Source organism: Apus apus, chromosome 13 (genome assembly GCF_020740795.1).
Source record: "Apus apus isolate bApuApu2 chromosome 13, bApuApu2.pri.cur, whole genome shotgun sequence".
NCBI lineage: Eukaryota > Metazoa > Chordata > Aves > Apodiformes > Apodidae > Apus > Apus apus.
Genome location: NC_067294.1, coordinates 16,214,771 through 16,238,818, shown reverse-complemented (window position 1 = coordinate 16,238,818; position 24,048 = coordinate 16,214,771). Strand labels below are relative to the sequence as shown.

The 24,048-nt window shown below is 47.8% G+C and overlaps 1 protein-coding gene across 1 annotated transcript in view; it reads right to left on the bottom strand.

Annotated features, from left to right (window-relative positions):
* FGF18 (fibroblast growth factor 18) overlaps window positions 1–24,048 on the bottom strand; it is a 72,768-nt gene that overhangs the window by 35,234 nt on the left and 13,486 nt on the right. The window contains exon 3 of the mRNA XM_051631111.1: window positions 8,762–8,942. Within this exon, the coding sequence (XP_051487071.1) occupies window positions 8,762–8,942 (181 nt within the window). The remainder of the gene's footprint in view (window positions 1–8,761; window positions 8,943–24,048) is intronic.

The following is a 24,048-nucleotide window of genomic DNA, read 5'->3' as shown; positions in this document are numbered from 1 at the left end:
AAGGAGAGGCCTTTAGGCACCCATTTCAGCTTGCAGCCATGAGGGCAAAACAAATCTGAGAACTACCCAGTGATTCCTCAAGATCAACCACTTCAGGTAGCAGCAGCAAAGAACAGGCACATCCCCAAAACCACTACAGCAGAAGTTGAAGAGTCAAAGCTCAGGAGACATTCAGAAGGTCTCTGCTCCTACATCACCATAAAAGCATGAATTGTCTGTTAGATTCAGAAAATACTTAAAATTCACCGGGGACCAAAGCACTTGCAATTTATTGCTGGCACAGCTCATTAAAAGGGATGCTTACAGAGTGCAGCCACCCGGCCATCTCCCTCCAACCCCAATGCCCCGTCTCCTCCTCCAAAGTAAGAACAAATAGGGGTTGTATTTGGCCTCCTCACTCCCTTTACTTGCAAGCTTCCCCCTTCTTGCGAGCGCTGGGAGCGCAGCCGCTCCCCACGTGTTCTCTGCATCCGACTGGCAGGCACTCTGGAAAATGCCAGTATTGGAAGGGCCTGGATTCAGCGGTTTTTGAGTGCTGATCGGACACTATTTCGTTCCAGCCACAGATAGTCACTTTTGGGGGGTGTTTTCAGCTCCCTTTTTGGACTCTTCCAGATTTCCGAGCATCACGAATCAGCCATTTCTCCCCTCCGGAGCATCATTGTTTTTCACCTTTCCCCCAAGCCCGAAGCTCGGTGAGGTTTCACAGGGGACAGGGCTCTTCTCTCCTCTCCCAGCCAGCCAGGCAATGCTCCTGGCCTTGGTGTGTTTGCTGTGCTCCACCTCGCAGCTGCGGAAATTCCTGACTATCTGGTTTTTAAAAGAGCTGAGGGGAAATCTGAGCCATACAAGTGGCTTCTTTTCTTTATAAAAGCGAACGCTTCTCTTGAGGAAACCCCAGCCTGAAAACAGGAATGGTCCCACCGCACCTAGAAACACCAAATGATAACTTCTAACCAGGCTACCAACATGGTGTCCATTGCCACCATCTCTTAGCATCTCTCCATGTGCTTTTACCCTGATGGCACACCTGAGAGGTGAGGGAATGGTGCAACCCCTATATTGGAAATGAGGGGGGGACACACCAGAAGATGGACAGGATGACATTCATTATATGTAAGCAAAGGTCATTCTCCCTCCACTGCCTAGAGGGTCCAGCCTCTTTGTCCCACCGCCTAACCTGGGCAAAGTGGAGCGTGGGAGATGCTCCAGCTGAGAGACTTGGCTAACATCACCAACATGCCTCCAGCAAAGCAAGCAACTGACTTTAGGTCTCTCCAACGGCAACCTAGTGAGACCCCGTGGGATCTCCCAGCAGAAGTGTGTTCTTTACATACCAAGTTTTGAATTTCCCATCCATTGTCATTTTTCATTTCCTCCACCCATTTCTTATGAAGGCCACTTGACAACCCTGATGGTCACGTGCACCAAAGCTCAAACATACAAGACAATTTGTTGAAGATGTTTTCCTTCCCCACAGTAAAAACAATTTAAACCCCCTTTTAGATAGGCAGACTAGCTTATTCACAGGGTCCTTTTAATTGCATCCCAAGAACCAACTTGAATTCATCACTGACTGAAAGCTTAGATATGGAAAAACCTTGGATACCACGATACAAACCTTGATAACAGACACTGACACAAACCAACTGCAGTAAACTCAAAGGAGCACTCCCAGCATTTGTGCACAGAGCCACTCATGGCCTAGAAATATATTTAAAATGATGCAAACTTCTTCCACAACTTCAGCATAAAATGGCTCAGGTTGGAAGGGACTTTAAAGATCATCTCCCAGCATCCACCCAGCAGTCCCCAGGTATAAATTCCTGATAAAAGTAAAAGGAATCTTTGTGGTAACGTGCACAGTGCATTTTCAGAGCCACAGAGGAGAAAGGGAAGCCCTGACTTTGTTTCTGTCTTATTTCATCACAGCCAGGGAAGAACATTGAGCAAAGCAGCTGCTTGAGCTTCATGGGAAAAAAACCCCATAATCACAGCAAGGCAGGAACAGACAATATCATATTGACCTGTCTTCAGGGCCTGGCATTCACATTTTCATAAAGTGTCTCAGAAGATGAATCACTATACTAATAATATTTGTATTGATTATCTAAACCGAAGCAGCAATCGACTCCATTGTCTCACTTCCTCTTAAATTGCTCACAGATGGGATCCTATTTCCTATTCTGCATTTCTAATGGGAACACTTAAATCACAGCACAGAATTACACACACACACAAACTGTTAACAAAAACCCTTTTATGACTTGCATGAAAATAAAGATTTTTCACTTTGTAGCTCACTTTGCACTCCACGCCAAAATTAAAAATGACTAAATATCAGCAGACCTCTAAATTACTTTGCTTCATTATTTCTGGGTCCCTAATATTTACTGACAGGCAGGCCTATCTTTTCCAAACCCTAATCAGTGATTATGGCGACTTGGAGTTCAGGCACAGAGCAAAAAGGTGATTTTTGTTTTGTTTCCATGCAAGTCAAAGCTCTTTAAGCTATCTCAGGTCCAGAAGGAGGGAAATCAAAAATCACTGTAGTATCAGAAGAAAAACAAACAACAGCTTCTGCTGTTACTAAGGGTAAAAAAACAGGGACTGCTGCAGAAAGAGCTGAACTTTAAGGGTGAAGCTCTGGGACTTTTTTGCTGAAAAGGGAACTGGCAGCATATACATGGTTTTAAATCAGTTGGTCATGAATCAAAAAGCAAAGATTTACATTTTTCATCCCAAACTTCTCATCCAGCTAAGCAGAGCTCTCCCCTACCCTGGCACAGGGTAAGGCAGAATGAAAAAATAGAGAAGCCTTAAACGTCCAGCGCGTTTCAAACGGCTGCCAAGCCTTCAGAGTCACCTGGAAGATGAGGGCAGCCAAGGCTCCTTGCTGGCCTACCACAACCTGGGAGCTTCATCACAAAACCCAGCCCCAAACCCAGCTTCATCTCCAGCTTCATCCCCATCCCCAGCTGCCCCACACACGGTTCAACCGAGCAGCGAGCTTGAGCGCATCCCCACGCCTGCTTTCAAAGGAAAACTTCACCACTGCCCCACTGCAGAGGAGAAGGGGAAACATATGAAGGAAGACAGTTAATTAATTAATTAATACAGCAATCGAGGGATATTGGGAAAGGGGAAAAAAAACCAAAACAGAACAGAGCCACAACACACAGCAGCTGGACGGCGAAGGCTCCTCCGCTCGGCCGGTCCCCAGGACCCATATGACTGTACAGCTGCCACGGTGAATGATCATTCCACACGCCGAGGTCAGCTCTGCCCCCGGGCTAAGTAAGTGAAAATAAATGGTTTAGAAGATAAAAGGTCTTTTTTTTAAAAAAAAAAAATAATAATAATTATTTGTCTTGTTGTCACGTCAAAACCTGTAATGGGAAGAGACTGGAGGCAGCGTTACGGCGTTTAAATAGGAGACAGCCATCCTGATGGGTCAGCAGAATAAATTACAGAGCAAACCCAGCTCCTGGGGGTTTGGGGCTGAGCTGCACTGGGATGGACAAGCCCTGGGCACCTACCTGGCTCCTGGGAAGAAAAGCAGCTTTTGGAATGTCCAGCTTGTGGAAACGCAGGTGTATTTCACCAGACTAAATCGCTACATCTCCCATCTTCCTTGCAGGTTAATTCTGCACCTTCCAGCCAAAATAAGGGTTTTTTTTTCTTCCTGATCTTCCCAGGAGGGAGGATGAAAGTTGATTTTAACTCCTTTAGGAAGGGAAAGGGTTAATCAGGTTTCCCCAGGCAGCTTGCTGTTAAGGTGCCAGAAATACCGAGGGGAAAGAATGACTTGCTAAAGATGGGACAATGGCACTGGTATTTTGCATTTGTTTCCAGGCTTTGAGATAGAACAAATGGGAGTCATTAGTGAAATGAGTTTAGGGAGTTCTAAATTAGCTGTCAGGCTGCCAAACCCGAAGAAGTGCTATGTCAGCTCATTAATTCTGGAGAGCACAGGATTACCCAAACCTAGGAAGGAATCCTGCAAAATTTAGAGTCAATTAAAGGAGGCTATTTTGCTGTAATAATATTTTCCACACGTATTACACCTCCTCATGGAACAGAGCCCGTTTCTACCACAAATGAAATCTCTGGTGGGGATGGAGTGTGGCTGATGTCTAGACAGCTGTAATATGCTCTCCATGGGCTTGTCCACTGGCATCTCTGGGAAGCTCCAGCTAGAACAGAAGGCAGAGACTGCACGCTGTGGAGCACATCACCCAGGCTGGGTTGACCCAAAGAAGGAGGCACTCATCTCCCTGAGCTCTTCCATTTCCCCATTCCACCTAAAAAAGCTAATCTGTACGGGGTGTGGCATTACTGTGGAGGTAATCATGCATCACACCACCTCTTTCTTGAATTTGCTTCCTTTCTTGGCCTGCCTGACCCCAGATTTGTCAACACTCTGCTAGTAAACCCATGCTTTGTTCACCTCCCCAAACCTTCTGTCTCAGAAGCATCCCTTGAGTCCTGAGCTAAAGCCCACTGAAATCAGGGAAAGCCTTTGAGAGGACTTCACTGGCTCTGGGTCCACCCCTCCAGGGGGCTGGAAAGGCCAGCAGCTAAGGGATACTCAGAAGAAGACAGGTCATACAAAGCTTCCCGCGCCATAAACTAGATGGTTTAAAAGATGGATGATTTATAACCTTCTGGGGGAGCCAAGATTTTTTTTTTTTTATAGACTAGGTCCATGGACAAAGTACTGGAACACACCAACTAATAACCACACCACCTCCAAGCCAGAAAGAAAAGTTACCTCCACAGAGAGGGGAAGCCCAAAGACCCCGGGTATCCCCTCCACCTCTCCCCTGATGCCTACTGCTCCTCACTGCCCCACAGGACAGCAGTAGCCAGGGACAAATTAAACCAAAAAAAAAAAAATCACATGGCTGTGAAATACAAATGAGGCAAAAAATGCCTTCAGCCAACCAAGGGAGCTCTGTCTCCCCAACTGCGCCGGATACAAAGATCGTGAACAAACAGGATAGAATGTCTTCTGCCTTTTGTGAAATGAAAATAAATGAAAGGATCTAAGGTTTCAGGTCACTGATCCCTCTCTTCCCTATCTGTACCATTTATCGGAGGTAGAATATAAAGGTTCCAGGTCCTTTTCTTTTTCTTTCTGTCAGCACTTTAAGGGTTGTTTTTTTCTCCGTCCCCCTTTCATTTTCTGAATGAAAGGACCACTTAGGAACCTGTAAAGTAATAATAAGCTTATAACAGGAATATTGTTTTTCTGGGCCAATGCAAACTCCTTCTGAATAGGTTGAAGAGATTAAAGTAAAAATGCAATCTGTAAATAGATCAGGCTTTTAATTAGTTTATAGCCTGTTAAGAGATAATATTTTGCTCATGTAGATCGTCTGTTATCTAAAGATCTCGGAGCACTTTAGGAACATCAATTAAGCCTTAAAAAAAAAAAAATCACTAACAACCTAGGGAGATATGTAAGTGTATTTAGATTAATTAGTGTTGCTGTGAGCAGCAGGCATTATTATTAGATTTAATTTAGTCCAATAATTGACTTATCTGTTAATGGATTCTAATTCATCTGAGAAGGGATCAAATCCATCTGATTAAAAGCATTACATCGACTCAATTAATTCTATTAACTGACTTAATTTGCCATTTAATAATTCAACACATGGGGCCAGATCTTGGCCCCTGAAGAAGTCACAAACCAAAAATTCCATACTGGAATTATTATGCCAGCAAAACAATGTGCTGCAGAGCGTGCATTTTCCCTCCTATGTGGCATTAGCAGACCCAGATGAAATATTCAAGGGGGCTTCCTCCAGCCAGAACCCCCCCCCAGCCCTGCCATGCCCCCTTTCCCTGAGTCAGGGCTGGCTGGTCATTTTGCTGTACTCATAGTGGCTGCCTGGAAACGAGCAATTCACTGCCTGAGATTTGCCACTTCCCCTCTTTTCTGGCCATTCTCTTCTAGCAAGAGGTGAGAAGTTTGACAGAAGTCAATAAAAGCTTGCCATAAAACTAACCCCCCTTCAAAGGCAGGTCAACCCTCCCACGCCAGCCATTTGGAAGCTGTCTCTGTGCAAGAAAAGAAGAGAGAGAGAAAGAAAAAGCACATCTCTTCACTTGGACACTGTTCTTTCACCAGTTGTGAATGTAGCAGAGGAGAAAGAGGTGCTAAAATGTTATTAGCTCCCCCATCCTTAACACTGGCTGGTGCTAATTACTGGTGATGAGCACTGTGGACCGTAGCCACAGCTACTCTGCTCCACAGAGCTACCCCCATCAAGACAGTCTGTCTTGCCTGATGTTACCTTATCCTAACAGGACTGAGCTGTTTGGGAAAACTCAGGGCTGGAGTCAGCTCATGGGCACCTTTTCCCATGCATGTCCCTGCCCATGGCAGGGGGGTGGAACTAGATGGTCTTCAAGGTCCCTTCCAGCCCAAACCCATCTGTGGTTCTGTGATCTCTTGCCTTTTCTCAGACAGTGGCTCTTGCTTATCCCCCCAAAGCCTTCCCTAGGCTGGAATCCTTAGGACATCAGTCCTCATCACCTCCCCTGTCAGTGGGGACAGGGTTAAGGCAGTGGAGAAGCTGCACCGTCTGCAAGGGCAAGGCAGCCAAGAGAGGAGCTGGGTACTCCCCAGCACTGAGCCTGGCTCTGACTCCCTGTGCCAGAGCAGAAGCAGGGAAAAAGGGAAGAGAAAAAGAGCAGGAGGGAAACCAGCCATCTGCTGCAGGAGAGGAAAGGTGTCCTCCTTCAGAGGCAGATCCGACCAGCCAGACGGAGATGTGGATCAAAAGTTTGCAACTGTTGAGATCCCCAGACCTGGTTTAAGCCTCTCTCTGGTCTTGATCAAAGGTTACTCCATAATAATGCCTCGGGGGGAGGGGTTCCCGGCACATAATGAATCCTGTGTCATTGCCTTTGTATCCAGTTTTGGCTGTAACACAGATGGTTCTCACTTCAGTAACTCCGACATCTCTCCCCCCTTCATTATCACAGCCAGGAGCTCTGCGTGGTCACATCCTGGACCTCCACGCCCCACCTCACTGTCTCCCCGATTATCATGCTCTAAGTGTTCCCGTGCCAAGCAAGATGATGAACAGATTTCCATAACCTTTCAGCACAGCTAGGGATGGGAAGGCTTTGCAGCTTGACGCATCAAGGAGTTTGATTAGGAGGCACAGGAGAGGGAGCAGGAGGGGTGTCAGCAAATGGCCTCCATGGCCAGAGCACCCCGTGCTGTCCAGAGGATGCCAACAACCTGGAGTGGAGGGATGCAGGCACCAGGGAGCTCCCCAGATGGGAAATCTCAGGCTCTGCAATTGTGCAGCATCCCCACCGGTCACGAGCGCGCTCCGGCGCGAGGACGTGTCGTTCAGCCAGGATTGCATATGTATGAAGGGGACAAGATGGGCTTTGACACATAAATTAGCACTTGTCAGCTGCTCACGGGCACACTTCCCTGCTGCACCCCACGGAAAGTGCTGCCTTCTTTTATGGAGAGGAGAACTGCACGGCAGTACCTGACAGGCACTGCAAGGGCCTGCCCTGGGAAGCAGCAGCCAGCAGGCAGCGACTGGCTTACATATCAAACCTGAAGAGGGGGAACACAATAAAATGACACAATAATTAGCAGCCAAGTGGCACTTTCCACTCCTGTGTTATCTGGAGATTTGGGAATGACAAAGGACAAGGTTGATGAGACCTCAGGGCAGAGACTGGGTGATTTTACACAGCAGCAGCGTGGGCTGGTTTCACACCAGCCAGGTGCTTCTAGCTGTCAGCTCCTCCCACGGCACAACTCAGACAGCTCGTCCACCGGTGCTGCCCCCTGTGCTGGGCACAGCATGTGCCTCCTCCTGCCCAAAGCTCCCCTGGGAAACGACCATTCCTAGACTTTGACCCACCATCATGGCAGCCCACCTCCACCTCAGCAGTGCTGCACGTGAAGTCAACCACACGTGAACATCCATGCTGGCCAACACACACACCCCCTCCCTCTGCAGCAACGTGTGAACACAAGGGGCTGTACATCCACTAGAGAAAAAGGACCAGTTATCTGAACAGCCCTAAAATCCTTCCAGAAACCAACTCAACGAAAGTGTCTCTGCTGTCACCACCTCAAAATGTACCAGAACTACAAGGTTTTTTTCATCATTCAGCCTGCTAGCAGCCTCTCCAGCACGTTGCTTGTGTGCAAATCACAATGAGGACAGTTGAGCATGCTGCTGACCCAGGGGAAGGTCCATTACTTGCCCTCCTGCAGAATCCACATTCCCCGAGATTCAACTTAAGCTCTAGGGTACTCTCCAAGCTCCAAAGTCTGCTTCATTTCAGCCCACACCAAATACCTCTCCACCAATACAAACGAGAGGGCTTCACTGAAGCACTGGATTCACCCAAATGCAAGTCTGGATCTTATGGGGAAAGAACATCCCCAGTCACCAACCCGGCATCTGTTATGAATTCCAGCAGACACACCGGGAGCTCACGCGTTGGGCAGAAATAGATTTTTCCCTTCAAACACCATCATACACTAACAACTTGGGCCATGACACTACTGTGGGAACTGCCTGCTGCTAAGAGCCAGCCTGACAGCCTGCTCCACCACAATAAACCCCCTGTTCTCAACCCAGAAAGGTTTTTTCCTCCCTTTTACCCTGTTTTTTATTGCTCCTCCTCTCCCCAGAGGCGCTGAGCCCAACATACAGGAATAAAGCCTTCGACCTGGAGTTTGAGGGATCCCAGTAAATATTCTTACCATATTTATCTCCATCTTCTCCTTTGGCACTGATCCTCCTGCCGAGCACTTGGATGTGTTTCCCACTTGTCCTGCTGTAGAGCTGATAGAGCCGAAGCTGCTTCCTGCTCACGTCGTCCCGCGCTCGCGTCTGGTTCTCCACGTGTATCCGAAAATCTACATTCTCCTCGGCAGCAAACATCTGAGATGGGATGGGGAAAGGGGGAGAGAGAACAGAACAGACCATGAAACAAAACAAAGCCTCTTGGATGGGAAGATTGCACATCAACCTGCCAAGGGCACGTGGCGCAAGAGGACTGGGACTTGGCTGCCCTTGGTTTGACAGCTGCGGCCGCGGTATCAGGCACTCGGTGTGTAACTCTAGCCTGAGCTGGCTCTGCTCAGTAAACCAGACCCAGGCTTTTACAGTCAAACTCTGGGGGGGGGGGGTTGGAGGAAAAACTCCTACTCGGTCCTGCTTTGATTTAATCCCAATCAGCCACTCTGGCCATAAATTCATCTCTCCTTTGCATGTGCATAGCCTCTCCCAGGTTGCATGGACACATAGGGGAGGAAGGGAACTGATAAGTCTGTTTCAGGGGATTTGTGCTGCACCTTCAGCAGCTGCACTGAAGCCCCAGATTAACTGCAGGGAAGAAGTAAAGGGGAAAACCTATTTATGCTGACATCAGCAGAATGGACTCCAGCTTGCACAAGCATACAACCTACTAGGATAGAAGCGTCACCTCTACACAGGGACTCTTCAGCCTAACTTTTGTGCCAGCTCTGCTTTTGAGTGAAGCCAGCTCACTGGTGACAGTCTATGGATGCATCTCTGTTGGCCTCAGCAGGGCCATGGCTTGGGGATAGGTCATGAGGACCAGCAAGAGACAACCCAACATGTCCAGCCATGAGGCTGTTATCAGCAGGGTCTGATCGCTCAAGGGCAGCTTGGATGGGGCTCTGAACAGCCTGTTCTAGTGAGAGGTGTCCCTGCCCATGCAGGAGGGTTGGAACTGGATGATCTTTAAGGTCCCTTCCAACTCCAAAAATCCTGTGATTCTGTTTGAGACACTTCACCTATTTTTTTTCCAGCCAGTGGATTAAAATATTACCAGAAACTTTCTCTATCGCATCTGCCCTTCCTCGGAGATCTTGTTTCCTATCTTATCTTATGTTTCCCAAAAAAGACTGAAACAGGATTCCTAGTTTTGCTCCTAGAGACTTGTCCATCCTTGCCCAATGTCAGAGGACCAGACAACCAAGATGTTCTCAAGTTGCCCTCCTGAAGGGGGTGCTGGGCAGCACACACCAAAAAGTACTTCACACTAGAGCCCAGAAATCACTCCACAATCTGTCCCAGGAAGTGTTTGCACCACAACATCCAAGATACCCACTCCAAACTCACAGATGGACACAATTTTGGGGGCAGAGCCCCTTCACAGGACAATAAATCATCCAGAAACCAAATGCAAAAGATTATCGAGTGGCAAACACATGAAACTACTGCACAAAAGACAATTCTTAATTTGACCAAGACAAAGACTGTTTAAATAAAACTCATTGCTGACAAGCTCTAACCCTGTGCACTGCTGCAGGTAACAGACCAAATCCACCACAAAATAAGAATCACATGGGGATTTAATTATACCTATAAGAATCATGGAGAATTCAATGGTGCTTAGGTTTGGGGCTGACAGAGGAACAATTTCTCCTAGCAGAGTTGTTATTTCTCCTCCTAACACAGTTCCCACTAATGCACACTTGTCCTGCTAGCCTGATATCAAGGGTGCTCTGATATGTAGGTGTGGGGATGGAGCTGGGAAGGTGAATGAAAAAGGGTCAATAAAGCCTTGTTCAGGTCCATGCCAGGCTAAAATACCTATGAGCAAGTGGCCAGAACAGGCAAAACAGTCTCACTTCAGCCTCCCGCATCTGTCATCTTGCACCAGCAAATATTTCTAAATCAAATACTCCCAGAAAGTCAAAACCTCAAAATAAATTTTTAGTGTTTCTAATTATCGAGTAACCGACCAGATGAGCAGCAGGAGGAAAACCTTGGGCAGGCAGTGCTGCTTAGCACCAGACCTTCACTAAGCAACCCAAACAAAAACATGATATTCAGCACAGTGGCAGCAGCAACAAGGTTCACAGGGACATTGCAGGGTCACCTCTTCTGCCATTGTTAAACGCTGGGTTTATGCTGTTTGAATCCCAAGTCCTAGGAGAGAAACCAGTTCAACTCCCTTATTTTGCTGTCAGAAGTTAGGAGGAGAGACTGCAGGAGCTAAACCCACACACTGTGCCATGGGACGTTCAGGGAGACACTGGGTCTAAATCGACATTCAAGGTGCTGACAGAAGTGATGGACAAGAATTATCCCATCAGTTGTAGTGATATTCCCCACTGTAGAAAACAGACCCCAAGACAAGAGTGGAAGAGAAGCAGCAGCTCTGGCCCCAGCTGGGAGGGCAGAATCACAGAGTAATCAGGGTTGGAAGGGACCTCTGAAGATCATCTCGTCCAACCTCCCTGCCAGAGCAGGATCACAATCCTGGTGGAACCCATCTCCTGAGTCCAAGCTGGGCTCTGCTCCCTCTCCTCCCCTGAGGCACTACAGTTACCCCTGAGCACAAACAGAAGGTCTTGGCTTTTAACATGAGTAATATCCATTTCTTTTCTTTTTTTTTCATCCTACATCTCGTCTTGCTTTCTTCTCAAATGATATTGTTGCAAAGGATGCTAAACTACTAAAAATAAAGATGCTCGAGCGATGCTGACAGTCTGCCTCTTACCCACAAAAGCAAGGCTATTTGCAGTTAAGATTCTGGCTCCAGCATTTTAAGATTTAAAACAGATTTTAAATCAAGATGACGTCATTGCACTGCGTTCACCACATGTTAATGAATTTCACATTTTTCTAGGAAAAAAAAAAAAAAAAAGAAAAGCCAAAGCAGGTGGGATTTGTAGTGGGGGGAAGGGCAGGTTGCTTTGCTTTATTGGAACCTTCAAATGGAAAAGGCAATCTATTTTCCAAAATATGTTTTAATTATCTCTTTTTCTGGCCTCCTGAGCACTCCCCACCACTGAGGCCCCAGCCCATAGCCATGGTGCCTGGGTGGATGCTGGGCATCCTGCTCTGTAGCCAGCTCTGAGCAGGCATGAAGCCACATGCACAAGTTCCTCACAGTTTTCCTGCCCAAGATCAGCTTGTTAAGGGTCTCCATCCACCTCGCAAAGGACAGGCTGTAGCCCAGAGGGATGACATCTCCTCTTCCCCCAGCATCACCCCAGCACCTTGTCCAGCCTGGTGCAGGGATCAGCAGAGGACACCAAGCCCTGACATAAAGCCAACCCAAGTGTGTATCACTCCATTGCTTCTCCAGTGACCAGCCCTGCTGGAGCCCAGGGGAAGAAATCCTGGAGGGGGAACGTTCTGCAAGTCCTCCTTGCAGCTGACCTGTCCCCTGGACTAGAAACCCTGGCTCGGCATGGGGGTAAAACCACCAGGATTTAGCTGCCTGCTTAAAGATAAGCACACACTTAAACACTCGGTGGAAACAGGATGCTCTGCTGGATTGTGGCCAAGGGGAATTAGCTGTGCCAGCCTGGGCTGCATCTGGCCCCCAGCAGAGAGTATCAATACTCTAAAATAAAATTTCATGCAGTGTCGATTTCATGAGATAAACCCTATTTGATCATTGCTGAAATCCATTCTCACAGTATCCCTGCCCTGAAGAGTACAGTCCCTCAAGCAGCTAACTTTACTGAGATAAGAAAGTCCATTTATATACACCATAAATCTCAAAAAAATTAGTAACATATGCCTCCTTCAGTAACTGATTGCCAGCACTCACTCCAGGTCACCTGAAACCAAGTCCATCCACCTCAAATCCATTTCTGTAACAATCACAACTGCACAAAAAATGGATGCAGAAATGTCTTTAAGACTCAGTCCCACTTGAAACCATCAGGATTTTACTTCTGTCCACCAAAGCAAATGGATTTTTTTTTTAATTTTTTTTTTTTTTTACTATTAATACATTATTACTGCATAGTAAGACACCAAGCACAAAATTAGCATCTCTTATTTTTGGCCTTTTAATCTGATAATCCACACTGTAGGTGGCAAAGCCTACAGACTCTGGATGCAAAGCTCAGCACAACAGGTCCCCGAAACAAAAGGCTGCCCTCATCTCCAAGCCCCAAGACCAGCAACGTGTCCTGTAGGACACGCTTTGGAGACAGGAGAAGGATCTCCTGCATTGCCATATCTCCTCCAGTGTTTTGCTGGGGCTTGGGGTTGTATTGCAGTCTACTTTGCAAACCTACCCAAGTGGTGTGGAGCACTGTCCATGCAGGACAGCTTGAGCATCTCAGGATAGTGGGTTTCATGCAGCTCCACCTCACTCTCTGCCCGTGGTTCATAGTCTGCAAAATCCCAGTCGTTAACACAGAGAGCATCAAATCCAGCTTCATTTTTATTCTTCCTCTCTCTTTTTAAGCAGTTCCTCATCCGTTTATTATTTATTTCCCACTACATCTTTCAGCAAGAATACACAGCTACAAAGACCTCCCAAAAACACAGTTGGCAACAGAGAAGTTTAAGCAAGGGAATAAACAGCATTCCTTTTAAAAACAACCACGACCACAAGTAACCAAAGCATCAGAAATGCCTCACTCCTGAAAAGAAGCAGCTCTCCCTCCTCGCTGCTGTACTTGCCCAACCATTTAAGGTTGGTGTGTTTGGTCCTACCTCCTTTGCAAACAGCCACAGAAACCAGAAACAACATCTGCCTTCAAACGGCCACACTGGGAGGTTTTCAAGTGCTGTTTTGCCCAACGACTTTCAAACAATGAGTGGATTTCATTTCAAATTACTTTACAACGATCTTTCAGCTTAAAGAATGACTCTCCTATTTGTTAAATCCCAGATGGAGGGTGAGGAAAAGACCATTTTGCTGACGCAGCCGAAGGTTTCACCATAAAGTAATCCAAGAAATGCTCAAGAACAGCCAAAGCCTCTGAGAGGGGCCCTGCACTCTTAGTGCTACAGAAGCTTGTGCCACATCCCTGCAAACACCGATGCCTTGTTGTGAGCAGCAACCACAGCCCCACCAAGGTCAGGGAAACCCTCGTGGTGCCAAGCCATCCTAACAGGATTGGGTTTTCCATCCATCCAACCAACCTCGGAGCACTTCGAGTGTTCTATTCTGAGCTTTCCAGCAACAGAGGGTCTTAATCTGTTATTGTTCATGTCACAAAGCATTACAGCACGAGATGTCCAAGGCCCACAGCATGGCCAAGGGAGCTGGACTTCAGAATGTACTGGTTTTTTGCTTTTTATCCTCCAAGCCCCATCAGACAGCAAACCATATGTCATTCCCCAAACTGAACCAGGAATACAAAATCCCTCTTGCTAAGGGCTGTACCGATTGCAAAAGATAAACAAATCAAGCTATTCAAAGTCCTTTCAAACACCATCTGATAAGCAGGAAATACTTATTACCTTTCAGCCATCAAATCAACCTAATATTAATGATTTTCTCCATGACCTTCTAAACACATGAAAGTTAACTCGCTAAGGTCAACAAGAGGATATCCAAGACAGATCTCTCTCAAGTCTGCAAAGGCAAGTAACAAACCACTTAGTTTCCATGACTTTGGCAAAACTCCTCTATGCCAATTACAGCAGAATTTGCTAGCTCACCATGACAGCCAGCCTGGACAGCCAGTGAAACACAATGCACTCTTGATTTGCTGCTTTTTCCTCCTCTTAACTGCAAAGTCAGTCCATAGCCAGGATATTGTTACCTTCAGGTTCCAGAGCCTGGTTCAAAGCCAGGCAGAAGCGGATGTGCACGGCTTGGACATGTTCACTTCTTTGGGCTTAGAGGCACATTTGGAAATTCATCTAACACAAAGTAGCTCCATCTTCAGATGTGCAGGAGTGATCTGGAGTGAAAGGGCAAGGGCACTTCAGAGTGAATCTCTGTGCATCCAACAGGAGAGAGGCTGCAGGGGGACAGTGCCAGAAATGTACAAACACAATCAAGGCTTTCACAATAACAGAATTTAGACCCTGGTTTTCGTGTTTGTTTCTTCCTGTTTTCCACAGAAAAAGATTTTTTTTTCCTTGAAAAATAAATATCCAAGAAGCTAAGCTGCACTCTCAGTCTTGGGAGCTGACTGTGTCCTCCAGGATGGGCTGTGTGACTGAGCAACAGGGTGCACCATGGACGTGGTTGTTCAAACCGATGTAGACATGAGACTCCACAAAAGGCTCCACCAATTGTGTTTACAAACATTTTACCTTGAAACACTTTTATATATATATATATATATATATATATATTTTAATGGGGAAAAAGCATCAATGTCCTATTTTAAACCCAGATGACACAAGAACTTGTTCCACGAGAGCTGTAACTTGCTATAGCCTGTTCATAAAGTCATGAACCAACTTTTGACTTTGGTTCCTTAGAAGGCTGTTTCAGAAACACTTCCCTAATATTCCCTGCCTCAGTTTTCTACCTATTTCATGTATTTGTCTCTAGTTTACATCTGTTTATTCTTGAATCAACAGTGTCTTTTCGCTTGAATAATACTTTTCCCCCTCGTGCTTCTCCTTGTGATGCATTCAGGCTCTTCCCTTTCCCCAGTCTCTTCCTGACTTCCAGTTCAGCATGCTGGGAAAGGAAGAAAGCCAAGCACCAGAGCATCTTCACTTCCACCTCCCCTCACTGCAGGAGTTCCTGCCCAAACCCAGGATGGGAGCTGAGCTTCCCCACAGCATGAGACCATGCAGGGGACACTGGCCCATCACAAGGAGAAACCTAGAGCTCTCCCTGCTCCTGCACAGATACACCCTGAAATCAAGACCCTCTTTTCTTTGACTTGAGCACTTTCGAGTTGCTGCAGGACGAGAAATTCAATGATGTTTGCTCTTTGTTTAATGCACTGTAAGTGAAGGGCATGTAGGGATGGAGCTGAAACGGAGAAGGAAATGGGGTGATGAAGGGGTCGAGCCTGCCTTTCCCTTTGGATTTCAGAAACATTAAACAAGACCCAAAGAGAAGACATTGCTAGGGCTTGGAAAAGGGGACATACAACTCAGCAAGGTGACACATACTTGGATCCAAAAGCTGCTGTGCAAGCGGAGCCTCCTTTTCTCTGGAGAGCTGCCTGCCACTTTCAGAGAGGCCACACATTAAATCTCCTCAGGCAGTGTCAGACCTTCCTTCTCTCCAAACACACAGCCCCTCAGAAGTACAACTACTGCTCCGCCAAACCCCTCAGCATCTTCCCAAGATCCCACCAGCTTTCCAAGCCACATACCACTGCCATCCAGCTCCCCTAAAACAACGTGTCCATCAACCCTCAGGCGTCAGACAACAGCCTTCCTGAGCCTGGTATGAAACCATGAGGAAGGCAGAAGGGAGTGCCAAGAAACTGGAACCTGAGAGAGTTTGAGGAAATGAATGTTTTATGGCCCATCAGTCAGTATTTGGCCATTTTCTAGAGAAAGGTGATGCCGACTTCGAGAAAACCCAAATTTCTCTTCTCGATGATGGAGTGAGCCTTAGCCAGAACTGTGAAAACTCATCATTTGTGAGATGGTGACATTTCAAACTTGTTCCACCCTGGAAAATGGTTCTCTCTGGGGAAGAGCAGGGTTTCAGCCTTGATTAATGACTTCTAAAGCCTCAGTCATCCTCACGTGCAGGCAGAGGGAGGAAAGGTGCCTGCAGCCAGTGCTGCTGGTGCTGCACAGCCCAGCTCCAGTGCTGCTGAAGTGCTGCAAGGCAGCTCTCCTCACCCAGCTCCAACACCCCATCCTCCACATCTCCTCCTGCATCTGCTCATTCTCGCCCAGAACAACCAGGTCACTGGCTGCAGCCCCAAATCACATTATTAATATAATTGCCATGAGCAACAGCAGCTCAGCAGCCTGCAAGAGGGAGCCCACCTTTCTGCAGGAGCCTCCTTTGTGCCACGGTGCAGCAGTGCCAAAGGGGCTGAGACCAAGCCACCTCCCAGCACCAAAGGGCACCTCTTCCCAGTGGGACCAGTTCCTGCTACTTGTGCTAGCCACAGTGAACCAATTCCGTGCACCTCAGCTGCAGAGGAGTCTGCAGGGCACTACCTCTCACCACAAGCTCTTGACAGTTTTGATTCCCCAGAAATACAATTCACACCTTAATTCTTTTCCTTATTTTTCTCCACTTGTGATATATCGTTTCTGTTTTGTTTTGTTGTTGGTTTTTTTAATTCAGGGCTGGTATTATTTTACCACTTCTATCAATCAGGCAACGAGCAAGCAGGGCTTTTTTTTCTTTCTTCCTTTCTTTCTTTGCCTTTCTTTCTTTTTAATGCTTGTTCTATCTCTGCTATATCCTTCCTCTCCACACAGAAATAACCCTTCAAAGCTTGATATTATTGAGCAGCTTTCAACCATGCCCAGCAGAGCCATGTATTCTCTGCATTTGTCCAGCCTTTGTTTCTAGGAATGAAATACCGATGGCTGAACAGTGTGACTTCATTTCACTCCTTCATTCCAATACTTGTTCTATTTCTATCCCACTGGGTCAAACTCACCTATTGTGAGACCTCACCGATTTCAATTACATCAGGGATTAATTTGTTCCATTGCGTTGAAGCTGTTAATACAATCCTTGCTGGCTCTAGATTAGAAAAGGCAGGGTGGGGACCTCCCTCGCAGGCAGTGTGTTTAACAGCGGTCTTGATCTTCATTTTTGTTCAGCAGTGGGTTGGTTTTTTTTCTTCCCTTTTGTGCCCCTTTGCCCCTCTTTTCACAATCTTCCCCTTCCTTTCTAAATTGCCCTTATCAGAACTGGGTGGTCCTTCTGACTTCCACTGCGACTGGCAAAACGTCGCCTTCCAAAGCTGCTGCCCCAGGTCGGTGCTGGAAGGAAGGTCCGACCCAAAGCCACCCTAGGTCAGACAGATGTGACCACTCCAGCGTTGGCACCTCATCTCCCCTGGGATGATTGGAAGGGTTGCTGCAGGTCCCCACACACCCAAAAGGAATCTACAGGTGCTCGGTTCTGCAGCTCTGACCCTCAGTTGTCCGAGGTCTCAAGGCGAGATCCTCCAGGTAGCAGGTGGACTTGCTGAAATGCACCTTTGTCAATAACTCTGGTTGTCCTTTCTGGGGTTCCCAAACTGGGACACTAGATCACAACAAAGCTTTAAAACATCCAGCCTTCTGGTCTCGTAGGACACCTGTGGCACCACTTTACGGCAACCTCAGCAATCCTGACTCAGACATTGTCATTTATCCAGATGGTTCTTGTCTCAGGAAGAGATACTGACACAGGGAGTTTGGGCCCACGAGGGTGCAAAGCAGTTCAGCTTTGCTCCAGTGCTACAGTTCTCCCACAAGCTTCACTCCTTTCCATTTTAAAAAGTACAACCAGACCTTACTGAAACTTTAGTTTTAGGAAACAGTGTGATGATTCCAGAATAATGAAAACAGGAGTTTCAAAAAGATAAGTAGGGAAAAAATTAGAGGCTATTCAAAAAAATCAAACAGCTCAATCCTCCTCTGCTTAGTGAAATACATTAAATTCCTATGGTGGTTTCATGAGGTCACCTCAGGCTTCCATGGGACATCTCTGTGCAGCCTGGGCTGGAGGAAGCTGGAAGGGTTGATGCTGTAGCTGTCAAACTCACCAGACACAAGTTAGACAGGCAGAGTTTCAGGGCTCCAGATTTGTTGCCCATGTTCAGCACCTGGATTTCCAAAATGTACAAGACTTCCATTTACCACTGGAAGGATAAGCTGGACTATTATCACTCCACTATTGTCTTAGCTCTGTCACTGACTTTATACCTTGGCTGAGCCATCCAAGAACAGGGTGAAATCCCCATATCCCCTCCAGGCACGTGCTCAGGTCTCATTCTGTTTGGTCCCAAATACTGCCTGAACAGCACTATCTTGTAACTACACAGCCTGGAGCTGGGCAGTGTGTGATCACAGCAACCCAAACCTTGGTGCCAGCAGGAATCCTCCCACCTCCCCAGGAGCAAGGCCTCATTACACCTACATTGTCCTGGACACATCCTACCACGCAGATCAAACCCTCCCTGAGACACACAACCCACAGGTTGGCTCTGGAGGTTGTGCTACACCAGCCTTCACAACATCCCCAGTCTGCAAAAATCATTGCTTCCACAAGCCTAAGCTTCCCAAAATGTTCCTTTTTCTCAGCAGAAATCTTCTACTGTGGGTCCTCCCCAGATGATATTGCTGGGGAAGAGCTAAGCTCCCATCATTGCCACTTCACCAGTTATTTCCAACACCATCAAGTTCAATGAGGGCCAAAGAAAACCCAAAACAACTCCCCCCCTTTCTGGTGCTTGGGGGAAAATGTCAATATTCATTCATTCCCCACAGGCTCTGCAGACCTCTGGCAACATCCTTCAGGCTTTGCATGGCTCTGTGCTACTGCCCACCACTCCTCCCTGCTAGCACCAGGGCATAAATATTTTTCAGAAGCAGTTTCATGGCTGTGTCCCTCCTGGCACCACAGGTATCACTGCAAAGCAAACTGCAAGAAGGATCTGCAGAACAGCCACACCAACCCTGGTGATATCACGGACCACAAAGCCAGCATCTGAATTTGGGGGGTTTGGCATGCTACAGCTGCCTTAACAACAACAAAAGTTTATTTTCCTTACGGAGAAAATGCTCCTGCTGAAACAAGCTGCCCTGATCTGCAGGACTTAAAACTCTTTGGCTATTCAAACTGTTACAAGCAGTTGTCTGTTAGTGGGTTTTGAGCAGTTGAAACAGGCTTTCAAGAAACAAGAGCTCAAGAGGAAACCAAAAAGTCTCTCCAGCCCAAATGAGCCCAAGAGCAAACCCAGTCCCCAACAAGGCAGCAGCATGGCCACCCAACTGGGAGCACAGATCACCTGTGAAGAAGGGTCCTCTCAATGCAGACCCAGCAGCAGCTGCACAGTTTGTTCCTGAACTGAAAAGCCTTTGCACAAAGCACAGGGAGCTCTGCAAAGGTGAGACATGAAGGTAAGGAGGCTACCCCTCCCCTGTCCCTGCTTGTCCCCAGAGTGTCCCCCTCACCCTTCACTCCTCACCCTGGAGGAGCCCAGCTTGGCTGCGCTGGTTGGGTTGCAGCCAGACCAGGGCATTCCTCCCAGCGGGGTGCTCCTGGGACAAAAGCTGCAGGCACCCCACTAAAAATACTTCCCAGCAATTTGTTTGTCTCTTCAAACGAGTCCTGAACCCAATTACTGAAAAACCTGCCAGGTTCAAAGCACCTCTGACCTTTTCTCTCCTTCCCTCCACCAGCAGCAACTTCCTCCTGGGGCAGCTGCTCCGGCTGCAAACCCGTTTGGCCACGGCAGCAGAGCAGAGACCCCAAGCCCACTCCCCTGAAGCCAGTCAGGGGTTTTCCAAACCCTGGAAAAAGACACAGCCATTCACCCCTAGGACTTACAATGCTGGTTTAAAGCACGGGCCCATCAGGTCCAAGGTGACATCTCTGGCTCCTCTGCTCCATACCAGCCCAGCTGGGACGTCCACAAAAAACAGAAGCAAAAGGACAAGATGTGGGAAACCTAAGTGATACTCGGGAAAACACCACTGTCAGGAAACAGGAGATCAGCAGAGCCCCATCTCCCCACCAAAGAAGTACACATCTGCAGCGGCAGCAGCACAGCCCTGATCCGACGTTCACGCCGGGAGCTCCTTTCATCCCGGTCCCCTGACATCGTCCAGGGAACACAGATCCCTGCTCCCACTGCAGAAAAGCAACTCCCTCTAGGGTAAAACATGGCAACTGCCGAGCAGTGCACACCAGCTCAGGGCAGGATTCCCAAAACACCTTTTCTCATTGCATTTGCAAAGAAAATACAGATGTGGCTCCCAAGCGTCTGCCTGGACAGTAGCTCCCAAGCCCTGATCTCCCAGGAAAGGTGGCTCCTCCAGAAGCACGCAGCTGATTCAGCAGAGGTGCCTGGAAACCTGATCAAATTATCCCCTGTCACTTGTCCTCTATCGAGTTTCCTCTCTGGAAACCTTTCACTGAGCTCCAACTGGTCCCTCTCCTGCTTATTCTAGGTGGATAACACCTAGTGACCCTCCGCGGGAAGGGTGCCAAGGGGAAAGGGACCTCCTCAGGTGTCACTGCTCACTCATCCCATGATTTGGCAGCCTCTACACACTGCTGGGAAATAAGAAAACGGTTGCAACCAAGGACAGGGAGGTTAATCCATCTAACAATAACTGGAGGCCAGTCAGGGGATTTACTGAAATTGCAGGAGTCATTCTGCTAGGAAGGTTTGTGCTGCTGGTACCTCACACTCCTGCCTCCTGCTCATCCCCACGAGCCTGCCCCCAGTGTTTTCATGCCTGCTTTTAGGACGGGCTGACATTAGCTGTTTGAGACCCCAAATCCCTCCCACAGCCTGCACCCTCCCCTCCTACATTTACAGTGTGTCTTCTCCATCATTCAGCTCAGCATCTGCTGCACTCCCACCATCTCCAAGGGGGAAGGGAAGGGAGACCTTTGGAGGTTCAGGGCAAATATCAAATCCATGTTAAGGAAACTACCAAAACATCACTGGAAACTGGTAACCACGCAGCAGCCTCAGTGGTTATGTATCTCCTGAACACCAGCCTGCTAATATTAGTTATTTGAGGGGGAAAGTCCTGTGTCTCTGGGCTGGTCTCTCTCTCAAAGCCTACTTACAGCACCTGATGGGGACATCTGGTTTGGGGGACAGCCTTGCTGGGCTCTGTGTCCCAACCAGTGAAACAAATCCTGTGACAGCAGGGCTGGCACTGCTGAGCGTGGCTGCTGTGCCACAGGGAAGGTTAGGAAATGCCCTTGGAGGCTCCTGAACAGGAGAGAGTAGGGACTGGGACAACAGCACAGCACAATCAGGTAGGAGACCAGCTCCCAGGAACCAGCCACTGAACTCTCTGGACCCACTGGGACTTAACAGAGGCAAGGTAACAGTGGGGTAACAGTGTTGAGGAAGAGCAGTCAGGGTGAAAAACGGAGCAGGTCAGCAAACTACCCAAAAAATAAATGGCAATGTGTGAAATCAGAACCCTGGAGAGGAGCACCCCCTTGTCCTTCTAACAGCTTTTCCCCATTTCAGTTGCACACTTTGCAAAAAAAGGAAAAAGAAACTCAGCAACATGTGGGCAAAGTGTGCAACTGTTTTCCTCTCCACAAGTTACCATGACCAAGCACCTGCAACTGGAGTCATTCCTGCATAGTTCTCTTCCCAAGTACATGAGAAACGTCTTTATTTACAAGCCTTGCAAGCTATTCCTGGAACTGGGCTTTCCAGAGATTGTTTTGACCAGAAATTCACTGAAACATTAGATGCACAATTTCCTTCACCTCTATAAGGGTGATATCATCTTTTGATCTTGCTTCATACTTTTCTTGCCTTGCAAAAACGATTTCATGAACTGCAAGGCAGGATGGAGCTCTCTGGATGTCCTCTGAACCCCAAAAACACGGCCAGGAAGCCCTGCTGACATAGGAGGTGGACATTTGAACTTGTGCTACATGCTTTAAATACAGCACTTCAAATCAACTTACCTGGAAAGACCCACTTCCATTTAGCAAAACTCAATTAAAGTAATAATTAACAACAATATTTCCTGTTTCTTATAACTTCTCTGGAGTAGTCCTACCTGAAGCCAAGGTCTGAGATGCCCCACAGTAACATGGTGCAGAGCTTCCAGGAGCCATCAGCAAAGCACAACTTCACAGCAAAACCATCCCCAGAGTAAGGCCAAGATGTTAAAAAATGGCTTAGAAGTTTTTGTTCAGGGAACAAGACCTGTGGCCAGCTCCAAAAGCTTCAAGGGAAAACAGAAGAGGTGGCAACCAGCCCCATTTCAGTGTCAGCACCCAAGCTGCTCCTCAAGCCCGCAGAGAAGCTGCCAACCCTTCCTCCATGCCCTGCCCAAGGAGGTCAAGCAAAACCAGGACTGAGAGAGAGGTAAATGCTGTCCCTGAGCATCCCCTGGACCCAACCCCAAGGCATGTCTGAGGAGAGGAGTTCCTGCACCTCCCAATTCATTAACGCCCTCCCCAAAATGATGCTCCTGCACCACTGCTGCTGCTTTCAGCATGCTGCCAGGCACAGTGGCAGAGTCCCCTCAGCTACACATGGTGACATGCTGCAAGACCTGCCAGCACCATCCTGGAGACGAGAAAAATGGCTTTGGAGCAGCACCTCCAGGCTCTCAGTCATATTGGCTCAGTTGCTGCCAACAAAAGGGTTGAGCATCTATCTGGGGCTCCTGATTTCCCTTTTATAAAATCCTTGCTGCCACGGTGTCCTCTTTCTGAGGACACCAGAGGGTACTTTGTCACTGCCTGCTCCTGCTTGTAGACACAAGTGGCTGATCCGTTCTGCTTGAACAAGTTACACCCGGTGCAAACCCCAACCTGCTGTCTTGGACTAATGAGCTCCACAAGTATTTTCCCTCTGACTTACCAGCCCTGCTCCAGGCTGCTCCACGGAGCACCCACAAAATCCACCAGCCACTTAGGAGGGGCCAGAAAAAGAAAACAACCCGTCTGGGTTGGTCTGTAAAGGCTTTTCCTCCACCACAGCCAGCCATCACCTGCCAACAGCCACGAAACTTTTCCTTCCCCCCCAAAAAAAGTTCTTTGAAACACATTCCCTAGCCCTATTATCTCTCCTGCTTATACCACACTCCCTCTATTATCAAGAAATCTCCAAGTAATTTATAAGCCCACAAGCTCCTGCGCTAACAGGGCAATAAATCACATTTATATTCCCCATCACCTACTGTTGGGAGGGCTGTGGTGCTGAGCCAGCCAGCTGTGGGGCCGGGCAAAGTGAGGTGGCCAGGAGCACCCACTGCCATCCCCAAACCTTCCACTCTCCCCAGCACAGGATTTGCCCAGAGCAGAAGGCAGTTTTGTTCCGCAACAGCCGGATGTTTGGTTTTTAGGTATCCAGAGACGATTCCAGCCCGTGTTCCACCTCACTGTGTTTTCCCCACCCGACACCAATACATGCACACAAGAGGGTTTTCTTGTTACAAAATCAAACCAAAGGAGGACGATGGTTTTGGCTGTGTTCCTCAAGGAAAAAGGTTGCCCATCTAATAATCCCTAAATGGGCAGTGGCTTGTTGGGCTTTCATGTGTGCCTCCGAGCCTCCCCTCGCCGTGCCAGGTCACTGGTTTTCTTTTCCACAGAGTTGCAAAACCCCTGAATAACAAGGTTTGTGCATGGAAGTGCTGACACAAACCCTAACTACAG